The 13,229-nt window shown below is 41.1% G+C and overlaps 1 protein-coding gene across 2 annotated transcripts in view; it reads left to right on the top strand.

Moving 5' to 3' along the window:
* Positions 1 to 8,981, top strand: part of nkd2b (NKD inhibitor of WNT signaling pathway 2b) — a 32,856-nt gene extending 23,875 nt beyond the window's left edge. The window contains exons 4-10 of one of the 2 annotated variants that reach the window (XM_008432547.3): positions 4,342 to 4,402; positions 4,715 to 4,842; positions 5,279 to 5,374; positions 5,523 to 5,664; positions 6,149 to 6,206; positions 6,287 to 6,411; positions 7,616 to 8,981. In XM_008432547.3, the coding sequence (XP_008430769.1) occupies positions 4,342 to 4,402; positions 4,715 to 4,842; positions 5,279 to 5,374; positions 5,523 to 5,664; positions 6,149 to 6,206; positions 6,287 to 6,411; positions 7,616 to 8,229 (1,224 nt within the window). In that variant the 3' untranslated portion in view covers positions 8,230 to 8,981. Of the gene's footprint in view, positions 1 to 4,341; positions 4,403 to 4,714; positions 4,843 to 5,278; positions 5,375 to 5,522; positions 5,665 to 6,148; positions 6,207 to 6,283; positions 6,412 to 7,615 lie in introns of both variants that reach the window. The other variant, XM_008432546.3, reaches the window with a different exon arrangement.
* The last annotated feature ends 4,248 nt before the right edge of the window (positions 8,982 to 13,229 follow it).

Raw genomic sequence — 13,229 nt, forward strand, 5'->3', positions numbered from 1 at the left:
TCAATGTGTTCCAAGACAAACGGGTTAAAAACTCAAAAAGATGAAACAATTTTAAAATATTTTCAGCCTTCCTGTTGTCTGCTGAAGTCCAACTCTCATTGTAACTGAACTGCGTTGCTTCTGTGTAAACTCAGTCTTTCATGTCATTAGAACAAACCTGGTAACATAATGAATAAATCCCTGATGACAGACATGACTTGATAATAGATTCATATATGTACATTTTTGCTTTTTGTGACTTTATTGTCACAACTCAGTGTTAAAAAAAAACAGGTCAGATTGTGGAATCTTTACGTTAAAGTTACAAAATAGAAAGATTAAAATTCTTGCCCGAGCGTTCACAGTTCAAGCTGAAAACCAGCCATTACCACACGCCACAGTATTTCATATTATGCTAATATTTAAAATTTGGGAAAACTAAAACTGTAAATGACTAGGTACATTCAGTTCTTGCTGTTTCCAGAGATCATCTGAAAATCCCAAACATCTTTGTCTATGTCCACAAAAAGTGAGGAACTTTTAAGCTAAAAATATGAAAACTACACCACAGACGGACAGAGAAAGAAAAATGACAAAGAGAATGGGGTTTTGGTTGTAACGTAAGCAGTTTGTACTTTAGCTCTCTTGCCGGAGAAGAGGCAGAAATTGCCACGAGTTGTTCGTCTAATCTTCTTGCTTCAGAGCCCAAAATATTTTAGGCAATGGCCCCTTCCCCCTCCATCCACCCGTCATCTCCTTCTCGTTTGCTCTGCCTCTTTCCAGCAGAATTGCTCACATCTGGTTTTGAGTCGAGGCCAGGTTGGTTTCAGCTGGAACGGAGGGCTTTCATTTTTCAATGGCCCCCGTCCCTCTCCAGTTTCAATCTCAGGAATGCACAAGAAAATGACGCTTGTTTACGAACGGGTTTTCCTTTCTTTGTAGTAATAACATTTGAGGTTCTGATTTTTCTTCACGAGGAACGCCACAATAATTTCCAGTTAATATTGGGGTTGAGAAGGAATGCTGATGTGTTGGCTGGTGGTCTTGAAGCCTTTTCCGGTGGCGCCCTCTGAAATGTAAGAAAACTCCCACTTAGCATTTACCTCCCAATGCTCCCTTTAACATCAAATGCAACAGAGAGCTTAGATTGTTGACCTGGTTTTCCTACAAAAATAAAAAGGTGCCGATATATTTTGACAAAATAAAGGAAGAGCAACCTTTACCCATGCTCAGAACCAAGCAGGGGGGAAAAAAAAGACCCACAAATTCAAAACTCCACACAGAAGAAGGTCGGATCCTGTTTTCGTGTCTTTCCAGCATGTGTTTGTACTTCGACACGCGTTAAGACATCCGATCGAGCTGCCATATTTCCTCACCCGAGGGAAGAGGAGCTGTGTAAACAATATTAATGTTAGCCTTCGCTGTTTTTAAAAGCACAATTTTCAAGTTGCATCATAAGGTCTGGAGCGTGGCCCTAAAGAAGTGTGTGCACTTATTTTTAGGGGGTGAGCCAGAGGGGGAGATGTGAGAACAAAGATGTGCAGTGTTTTCCAGAGGGAGGATGGGTGGTAGGCAGGGAGGGGGTGGCGGAGGTGAGGTGGGAGGACAGACTGCTGGGGGATGTCTGATGTCACCTGGTAGGGAGCTATGAAAGCTTCCCCTGGTTACCCTATCCCACATAAAAGTCTAGCAGAAGACTGAGGCTTTAGGGAAGCTTGGCAGAACGGCGGCATAAAACAGGAACAAACATCACTCACCTTTCTTTCTCTCTCTTATGCCGAGGCGTCGGAGAGGCAGATTGTTGACACAGAATGCTGCCACTGCATATTTCCAATGCTTTAAAAAAAAAAAAAAAAACATAAGACAATGGGGACCCAATACCGAATGCTTTTCTTGAAGTATCTCCCTTAACATGTGCAGATTTAAAATGTTTCTTTCACATCACTGTTAGCAATGATTTTAACCATACACATCTGTTAAGAAAAGAAAAAAAACAACATAAAACAACTCTTTCGTTGTAGGGATAGAGATTTGCGTCCTAAAGAGTCGGTTGTGATCTGATAGTGAAAAAATGAAAGCTGCTCAATGCCAGAAAGCAGTTAATTGCACATGTGGAGGGCAGATTTGATCCCGACACCGTGGGCGATGTGGAGGGAGATGTGTTTAGATGGTGAGCTGCAGACTGCGGTTAGGTACAGGCTGCTTTCTCATTAGCTCCACCAATGGATGTAATGAGCACAGAGGTGGGGCTGGTGCTATTGGTATGGGGACAACATGTGTTTGAAACAAACCCTGTCGGCCCCCTTAAAATAGTGTGAGGCGAGCAAAGACAACTTCTGCATCTCCTGCGTTCGGAGAGAATCCCTCTTTAAGGCAACAATTTAATAAAAACCAAATAAAAGTTGATGAATAATCCTTCATTTTCTGTTGGATTCAGGATCACTGCCTACGTCAAAACACCTAGAGCATGTTTCCCCCCCTCATTAATGTTTTATGATCTGTAAAATCTAAATCATCAGCTCAGATATCAAAGAATGGCAAGAAATGACGATTCTTTGGCCAGAACAAAGCATGATCGGTCCACCTCTGGAAGCTCATGTCTTTAATTCAGCTGTGAACAGTTTGCTCTGCCACCTTATGGGAAATGAGGAAGGGAGGAATCAATGGCTGGTTTTGATGTTCCTCCGAGTCCTTACATACTGGCCTTCGTTAGGGGGGACTGCAGGATAAAAGAGAGGGGATAAAAGCTTCCAGATCAGAAGGAAAACAACAACTTGTCTGAGGAAACCACAAAAGATGGATGCTGTGAGTTTTGTGTATATAAATACACATTTTCTTTCATTTTGTTTCAAGAATGTGTGCTTTATGATTTAGGGTTTTCTTGTTTATGACAGAAAAAAATAAAACAGTTTCCATTTCTCCCAGGCTTTGAACCGAGCACCATACGTCTGAAAACACCAACAGATTGGTCCCGTCTCCTAACTAGCATCCTCCTCTGCCCTTTTCCTCTTATCAGCCTTGCTCCTTTCTCGACTTTGTTCCTCTGAACTTCCCTTCCCTCCTTCTTCCCTTTTATCCCTCCTTCCCCTATCTCCTTCCTCGTCTCCCAGGGGTGCTGGTGGTCGTCTGGGCCTTGACCTCCGAGACTTATCAGACTGCCTCCCATTTAGCTGCGAAGGTCACGACCAGATTACGTCCTGACGTATCGTCCTCTGAAGTCCACAGTAATCAGTCTTTGAGACTCTTAAGCAGAACCACAACAGGCGCTGGCGCTGTGATTACTCTGAGAGGCAGAGGGGGTAATCGGGGAGGGGGCTCGCTCACCTAAACGCATGCAGATGTTCATGCTCTCATGAACCTCGGCTCCGTCAAAAGGTACACGGAGTTCTTTTGTTTTCAAGCGCCCTGTCTGTTTTTTATTTGTCTCAATTCAGTGGGCCTCCTTGATTCAATCTGGTGCGATTTTATTTCAAAGCCCGCTGAGCAGCTTAGAGGAACGGGGAATGACGTAAATAAGTTGAATCATTTGTTGTTTAAATATTTGTGGTTTAGGGCCTGTGCTGCACTTAATTTTCATTGTTTCCACAATGCACTTGTAATTAAAAAAAGCCTGAGCGTGTGTGTGCTGCTGCGCCCTCTGCGCGCTTATGCATTCGCACATGTGTGGAATGCTTTGCGGTCCAGTTTTATGCGAGATGCGAATTATTCACAAATGGAAGAAGACCAGCTTTTCTTTCCATCCCTCTCTTCTTTCTGTACTGGTGTAATTAGTCAGTTTCATCCTATCTGCAAGGAAATTTCCATCTGGCATTCAGCATAAATGCCGCCCAAACCTCATTCTGTGGCTTGTTGCTCATAAGCCAAACTTTTCAGAGTTGAGTTGCTTTAAAAAAAATAAAAAGCACTACAACAGAACTTTTTTTCCTAAACTCTGGGTTTCCATCAAACACTTCTCAGTGGGTCTCTCATGTCAAACAGGATGAGAATAAACAGGTTGGCTGAGAAAGCGAGAGAGAGGGAGAGGGAGAGGATGCTCAGATGATGAAGTGCATCACAAGCTTTTTGATGGATGTGAGGGATCCATTTGAAGGGCTCGGAGGAATCTTGAAAGCTTGGCTGTGGTCGCGCTCGCTGCGTCCCAGACAGTGAAACACAATAAGCGTGCAGATGTTCAAAGTGTTTGGCCGCGCTGGAGCCTGGAGCCCTCTGCCGCTCATCTGAGTAGGAAATGCTTTAGCTGGAACTGTTTGTTTTCTCTGTGTCTGTGGTCTGAACTGCAGATTCGCTTACATCTCGAACCCCCTCTCTCCTTCCCCTCTCACCCATCCTCTGTGTCTTTCTCTCCTCTTTTCTCTTTCCCAGGAGTTTCCGAACGCTGAGCTGAAGGAAGGACAATTCACAGACCAACACTGTCCCCTTGAGGGTAGGTGGAGAACACAGTTAGCCTATCAGATGTTTTATGAGGGATTGTACCATTTTTTTGTTGGCTTGTCATAGTTGAACAAAAATTGTAAAGTTGTGTTTTAATCCTAAACTGCTCACTTTGAGACGAGCACACAGTGCCTCATGGACTGCAAAAAGCACACTTAAAAAGAAATCTTACCTATAAAAGTAGATAGGCATCATAGACATTATAGCTAGTCACTCATAGCGATTAGATTGATATTGTGAGAGTCAAAGGCTGTCTTGCACAGAACAAAAGGTTGTCTCTGACGCTTTTCTTTTGCATCGACAGTGATTCTTCCCCAGGAGAAGGCTGAGGGTTGTGAAAGCTACCTGCAGTACCTGCACTCGGAGGACGGAGAGAAGGAGCCTCTCAGAGACGCCACCAAAACATCCGGGAAGAAACGCATTAGTGTCAATGTAAGAGTTAATGTGATCTAGCAGCATTTTTTGCCTTGTCTGATATCATTTTTGGATCACAATCACTCTCTGTTTCTCATCTCAGTAAGTGAGACTGCAGCTGAAAAAAACTAAGAATTGCTCAGCATTTTTCCGTATTTAAAATTTGGTGATTATATGTCTCTGTTCTGGCCTTTTTAAAAATGTGAATGCATAAGAAAACTTCTGTCTCTATTTTGCAGAGTTAGCCAATCTTTCTTATTCTGCAATGCACGTTTACTGAAAACCAGAGCAAGCTGTACTTTGCTGCCCCCTGCTGTTTTAAATGCGGATGTGTCTTGCCGTTGGCATGCCTTTGGAGCATAATCACAGTGATGATGAGGAGGATAAAGAGCTACGCTGAACTGTCTGAGTGTTTGTGTGAATGAAAGAGGGACAAATGTTTATTTTTTTCCAGGATGTGGAGTGTGATGTCTCTTTGGAAGATGACAACCGTCAGGAGTGGATCTTCACTCTTTACGACTTTGACAACAGTGGGAAAGTCACCAAAGAAGTATGTGGGCTGGTTTTGCCTCTGGCTGCTGAGCTGTTGTTTTTGTAATGCTTCCAAAACTTCCCGTCTAACATTTATTCAGACGCATGTTTTTAGTAGTTGTTTTTTTTATAACCAATTTGCAAACTATGTTTTTTGATCTCTGAAGGACATGTCGAGTTTGATGCACACCATCTACGATGTGGTGGATGCCTCTGTGAATCACTCCTGTCATAACAAAAGCAAGACTCTGCGCGTGAAGCTGACCGTCACCCCGGAGCCGAGGAGCCACAGACGAGACACGGGAGCAGGTGAATGAAAAATGAACCAACCACTCAGGTTTCCTACCCAGTCTTAAAAAAAGTCTGAAAAAATCTGAAACTTGATTTTGTTGTTATTTTGTCTCCAGACTTTATTTCTTACTCCATTATTGGAATAATTCATTCTAAAAACAAAAAAAAATGAAGTATGTTTTTCATTAATTTATACTAATATGATATCATTTATATTTGATTTTCAATTAATTTTCAAATTTTGTTGAATTAGTTTTGGGTAAAATACAGATTTATTCAGAAATGACATAGTGGCATTTCACATGGTTTTTAGCTCCTAAACGCTCTTAAATGGTTCTGTGATTGTTAAACTCGGCCTGATTAGATACCAATGTATTTACACTCCCTTCTTTTAGTTTAGAAGAAGTAGATTGACATCTAAATCATAACATACAACAAGTTTATTAGCTTTCAAAGAGCATGTTCATTCAGTCATTATTTAACTTCAGCTGTTCTTTTTCAGAGCGGTGTCACCACGATGAGAGCCGGTCATCTGACAAACGTCTCTCCTCGTACTTCAGGTTAGTCTGTTTGAAACCTTTCTCACGAAAAATGTCTTCAACCCACACATATGGCTTTTCTTTTTACTCTCCTACAGTAGCAAGGGACAGAGCAGTGAGCCTCCGGCCGCCGAGGGTCAGCATTACTGCGTGGATGAGAACACAGAGAGGAGGAACCACTACCTGGACCTGGCTGGTATTGAGAACTACACCTCCAGATTTGAAGGTCGGTTCAGTTCGACTTTATTTAACCATTTTTATTTCAGCATACACGTCTTATCACCACACCTTCAAACTAAGATTTAACAAAAGCAGGAATAACTTAAATACTTTGGCTATAAAAGATGGAAGAACACTGTGAGCTTTAGTCATAATTAAAACATTTGACATACTTTCCATTTTATTTAGTCAATACAAGGACTCAAGTTACATTTATAACTTCTAAAAAACTTCAAATGCTTTTTCTTCTGAAACGCTCGTCTGTTGTCATCATTTTCTTGAGATACCAAATTTATAAATATTTATTTATTCTTGTAAATAAAATATTTAAAAATATCTCTTATTACACATTTTTCATTCTAATTTTTCAAGTAAAAATAATCGAGTAGTCTCATTTTAGTGAGTTTCAAAACCTGCATTTTGTTGTGATGGTGCTCACTTAAACTTGTGTGAAAATTATAAATGTATGCTCTCATCTCTGAATATAATGAAAATATCAATCTGAATCTTGCTTTTTATAGTCTGTTCTGAAAACATCACTCACCTCTTTTTCATAATAACACGTTGATAGCTTTAAGTCAGCAACGTCTCGCAAGGTGAGCTAAAATAACTTTTGATATTTCAATTGCAGTTATATCCCAGTATGTATACCTGAGGAAAAAATATCTAAAACGTTCCTCCACTAACATGTTCAAATCCTTCACCGTGGCAGAGTAAAAACAAGCAGTCAGGGTCACTGGAGCTCTCCAGCTGCTGTCAATCTGTGCCACAGCTACAGTTGCTGCAGTTACCGACATGCATCTGCATGACAGCGTTCACTGCGGGGCGGCATAGCTAAAGAAATAACAAGAGAGTAAAAGTTCACCAAGTGCAAGCTGTAAACTTCAACTACTCCTACAGTCTTGCATGGTTTCCAAGTTCAGTTTTAGGTTGGATTTTGAGTTGGACATAAACTTTTTCTGGGTCTCTATCATCTCAGAAGCTACAGGTTTCCAGATTGTGTCTCAGTCTCCTTCTTCACATTGACCTGGATTGATTCAGTCAATGTGGCAGGTTTGATGTTTTGTCTGCAAGGGGAAATGTGTCCAGGTTTCTTTTTGTTAGTTTCACTGCAACATTTCAATTGTTTATTTTAGTTTTACTGTGAAAAATATTCAGTTACCGGTACCTTAATTGAAATATACCACTGCTTTTTCTATACTGTCTTTCAGGAACGAACCCAGACTGCCCCGCTCAGGAGAATCAAGTTCGTAGCTCGCAAAGCCAGAGTCGCTCTCGCTCCCACGAGCCAGAAGCCCAAGTTGTTCACCACCGACGCTCGCAGGTCATCGGTGAGAGCTACAACCCTGCAGAGCCCCGAGCCAAAGGTGCTCAGTTCCTCAAATCTCCTAAAGGAGCCTATAAGGGAAGTGGAGGTAATAACGGAGGTGGCAAATCCAACAAATGCCACGGTTACCACCCTCCCATCCAAACGATGCTGCACAGTGGCAACGCCGCAGGCCACGGGGGTCAGGATGTGTACCACCTGCCACACCAAGCTCCACCCTCAGCCCACCACCAGCACCCTCTGCAGCACAGTCACAGCAAACGGCTGAAGGCCAGAGCTCGCGATTCCATGTCCCCGACCAAAACCCCCCTGACTCCGCAGCCCCACCACCAACATCAGCCCGCCATGCCGTCCATGCTGCCCGGCATGGAGAGGGAGCAGGCGTCCGGCCCCCCCGGGAGCCCGGGGATTGTTGTTCCTGTGGTGCAGCGCCACGAGCATCACCATCACCATGAACACCACCACCACCACCACTACCACCACTACCACCAGACATGACAGCTTTATGTATAAATACATACGAGTGACTGGAACCATTAAAGGACCAAACCACGCTATTCTGAAGGACTAATCCAATGGAAGCACTCTCCATCCTGGATCTTCAAAGCTTCCTGCAAACTCTACAGATATACTAAGAAACACTGTACTGAGCTGCCAAGTACACTTATGGTAAATGGTGTCTGCTTAGCAGGACCTCGGCATGTAGTAAGAGAGAAATGGCCCAGTTTTTCCAGTATTTTCTCCCGGTGTTGTACTTGAAAGCCTGCTCTCCTTACACATACTTTTTTTAAGGGGTTCGGTAAAGAAGAAAATCAAATCAGACGACTTCTGTTGTTGTCACTCAGTCTCTTCAATCAAAGTCCTATAAAGCTACAGTATGTGTCCGAATAGTTGTTGTTCCGTGTGAGACTTTTTCACAAATGCAGATCTCAGGTGTAAAGGTGCTGCTGCTCGCGAGCTTTCCAGAGAGGCCCCGCTTTGGTGGGACCAGTGCTGTGGGGCCAGGAGGCTTCCTGTTTGTGTGTGCGAGGGAGTGAGGAGAGGGGAGAGGAAATATGAAATCACCACTGCCAGTTTTAATGCAAAAATATCTTCCTATATGTATTAAAAAATCTATATATGTAAACACATTTTACTGTATAATAATTATGCTCTATATGCATATTTCATCCTGGATCTAATTATGCATATATGTATTTTGTATTTTATATATTTTAATAAACATTATATAGTTCATTTATACAAATGCAGAGAGGTCTTTCTTTTTTTTTCCAAGCATGTGTGCGATTTATTTATTACCATGCATGATTCCATTGATCCATTGGTGATAAACTGTAAAGTCTCAGTGTGCCTCTGTCCTCTGCAGTCCAATTCTAGCCACTTCTGCAAATTATCAGTATGTCCACGGTTGACATTTTCTTGCAGAAAAGTGTCCTTTTTACTGCCCCTTGTTGACACAAAGCTGTTATCTAAAAGCAGCTTTGCCACATTGTGTGAATTGAAACACTCATACCTGCTTGCTGCCATTTCGGCAAGCTCTGCCCTGTTAGCGACCAAAACCTCTTTGGAACATGGCTACTGGTGCTAACTGGGCTTTTTTGGACACCTTGAAGTTATAATTGTCTGATGAAGATTTGTTTTTGGCTCCCATGATCATAAAATTTTCTATTACTTATTGCAATTAATTGGAAATCAACCAAGAGTTAGTAAAAATTAAGCAGTAAAATTAGTGAAAAACAATTGAGATCTGTTTTTATCCTCTAGGTGGCGATAATTGGTCAGTCGTAGGCATACACTTGGCAATCGCAGCTGCAGATGAAGCTGGGATATAACCCCAAACACTGCTTTTAGGATTATCTTTCTTATAAATTAGAGCTGTCGTAGAAGAATTAAATTCTATCGGAAAGGAACCTTAAACAATCTTTAAATCCAAATTAAAATGTTGCGTTTCAGAGAACGTTTTAAATAATTTCAAATGGCCCTACTCAAATATTAGATGTGCTCTGAACAGAAAGCTTTTCTGCCTTGCAGCCTTTATAAAATCTGCTGACGTAAAAATGCCTGTAAACAGGATAGCTCCAATTTTCACTGTAAATGAACATAAATAAAACGCGTCACTTGGCAGCATCTAAACACTTTTCCCTCTCCTATTAAGATGTTCTGTCTCAAACTAAACTAGCCAGTTTGGTTTACTGTCAACTAAACAACATCAAGGTTCATTTGCAGCAGTAATGGAGCTTTTTATTCGAGGAAACTCATGACACGTCAAAAGGAAATCAAGAAAATAACACCAGTCTGCCAAACAAGGAAAACTACCGTCAATGTCAACAGCTGTATTTGTACACAATAAAATCTGCTGCTTTATCTTTGTCACTTTGTCAGAAGCTGGGAGCTTTAACCAAACAATAGTTTAAAAAAAACAATATGACCCTGTTTGTTTTGTTTCAAAGAAGAGACTGAAAAATGGCCTCACCAGACTGAATTGTGCAATGATCTGCCTCCTTGGATTTGTTGTATGGTATGACATGAGCAAGATAATCTGTTCTGATCAGCCTTTATTGAACATCTTTCATGGGATACAATGAGAAACAAGATGGTAAGAGTAAAAATACACTTCATTGTTATGTAAATATCAGAGGGATGTGTCACTGGCATTAGTTTGCACTTCAGAGTCTCATGGGTTTCAACCAAAATCACTACTGGAACACATCGACAACTCAAAAATGCTCTGTGGACACAGGAAACAGAAGTGGAACATTGTGATGTGTCAAATGCAAAAGTAACACATTTCACAAACAACACATCATACTGACAGTCACACATGGTGGCAGAAGGCTAATGGCCAAAGGTGATGGCTACTTGCTGTGTGCTTAATGGAAATTATAACTTCTGCTCTCCAGTGGAAATGACCCAAATCTAATTAGGTATATAAAAGATTTTAAGATGGCCTAGTCAAAGCTTCAACTTAAATCCAAAGGAGATGATGTGATTTGACCTTAAAAAGGCTGTTCAGAGTTGGAAGCTCCACCATGAATTTAAATAAGTCTGTCAGGAAGAGTGGGCTAACATTTCCACACATTAAAGCAAAGTCATTGACAGTTTGGACAGCAAGACAGTTTTTTATTATTATTATTTATTCAGGTCTGAATCATAAATAGAAAAAACCGGATTAATTTATAGGAAGCAACTACTTCTCATGCTACTGATTATGGCAAGTATGGATTTTGCTATGTAAATTCAATCTAATCAAAAACATATTTTTGATTAGATTGTAAATTACTCAGCAATTTAAAGAGGAACCACAGTGAGTAGGTAATCATTCTAGGTATCTACTCAGCGTGCTCAACATGTCAGTGATGTGACAACACAAAGTTAGAGAACTTCGCCAAAGCAAAAGTAATTCAAACTTGACCAGCTGTGATGTATAGACGTTAATTTTTTTTAAGGGGTAGGTATAATAGTTTCTTTGTGGCTTTTAGTAATTGCCAGCCTGGGCTCAGAGAATAAAAGCTGCTCCTCGCTCCGTTCGGGAGGGATTTGGCGAGGGAGGGCTGAATCCGAGCCCCGACTGTGACTAACAATGGCAGCTAAGAAAGGCGAGGGGAGGGTCACTCTGATGCAAATATCCACTTTTATTCGGCTTGGAGGAGACCATGCACTGACAACAACCAAATTCCACCAAAAACTGTGAGGATAGGTGACGAAAAAGACTTAAAAAAAAAAAAAGTTCGTATTTTGGGTGGTTTTCATCAAGCTATAGGTGTGGAGAATTTCATTGAAACCGAGACAAGTGGAAAACTTTCCAGCGGAACCTGGAGGCATCACTGAAATGTGCCAAATGCACCTGCTGATGGACCACACTCCGTTATAATAAAGGCAAGGCAACCAACCAGCCTGTAAGTACTTTATATTTGTTAAAGTTTACGCTAACCCTCCCCTTTTAACCTCATTACAAGTTTATGACAAGTTTAGCATTTAGCAAAAGCACATTTTTTTCCTGTGTTTAAGATTCTCAAAAGAAATTCTCTCATTATTCAGAAGTTTTTTTTCTCCCCATCCCTCCCCTCTTTTTCGTTTCACTCCGCAGCTTATTTAGTGACACTAAGCCTGTCTAGAGAAAACGTGATTATCTGAACCCATCAATACGCTAGCTTTCATTCAAAACACGCATGAGAAAGGCTTTGGTGCATAATAGATCAGTGGGAGCCTGTCTGTTTGTGAGGAAAACTGAAGGGAATCTCATTTTAGTGTTGGGAATGTTGAGTGTGCGACAACAGTTTGATCAGGGCCGGATTTAGGATAATGTGGGCCCCTGGGCTGTTGCCAGTTTTGGTGCCTCTCTTACCCTCATTTCTTCCATGGATGCAAAGAATAAATTGACATTCATGCATACTGTTCAAGGCTTTTCATATACTATTCTTTTCCTGGTTGATTTTTAGTTCTCTCCACCTCCTAAAGAGTGCATTACACATACATCTTAATTTTTAGACAATTAAAAATGCTCAACTGCATTAGCAGCTTTCATGTATGAAACCCATGCATGCACTGCTCCATAATCTATGTAGCTCAAATACTGCAGCAAATAATAAAATGAACTTCTGTTACTCTATAATATTTACACAGATAATGGGACACTCATCTCAGCCTGCCCAATAATTGAAACTTAAAGTTGAACAACTTAAAGTTGAACTTCATACTGACGTGATCATTAGCTGACTTCCTAGGGATGTACATGTAGCGTTGAAATTAAATTCCCAGATGGTTAGTTGACTCATGAATAGAAAATAAAACAAGACAAAGACAGAAGTAATGCAGTAGAACAGTGTGAACTCGACACCCAGGATCCTAATCCAGTCTCTTCAAAAACACCAAAATTATGGAAGGAAGATGGGAGAATTTTTAAAGCTGGCTATTGTCATATTTGATATTCTTAGTATGAACAGTTAATCAAAAAAGTGGAGCTACATAACATCATTATTTTTAAGTTTTCAGATTTTTGGCTTCTTTAGAGACTTACCCAACAACTTGAACATCTTCCCTGTTTGTATGAAGACCTTCAAAATGTGTGTTTGCGACACGTAAAACAAGCAAGAAAAAAATGCAACTACAACACGGCCCCTAAATGTTCCCTCTCTTTGAATCTGTTCTCCAATTGCTTTGAGTTATTTTTATTACATGATTGTAAATGTGAGATCACCTTTTATGGCTGCATCTTTTCTGTAGGGGTGAACAAAAACCTACTGGGAGTGAAATGCTACTGTAAAGTCCCATCACATCCCACAGAGAGACATGAAAGCAGACTCAATGTGAGGCCTTTATCTGAACAATTGCCCCATTCTGTCTCGCACCCCAACCCTGACCACCCCTATGACCCCCCTTTTTCCAGATTTCCACTTGATTAAGCCCTAAGCTGCCTAGAGTTGAATCTGGAGGGAAAATGACTCACTAATGATGACCCTCAAGTCTGATGTGAAAAGGGGAAACAACTTTTTCCTGCC

This window comes from Poecilia reticulata, chromosome 16 (genome assembly GCF_904066995.2).
Source record: "Poecilia reticulata chromosome 16, P_reticulata-male-v2, whole genome shotgun sequence".
Lineage (NCBI taxonomy): Eukaryota > Metazoa > Chordata > Actinopteri > Cyprinodontiformes > Poeciliidae > Poecilia > Poecilia reticulata.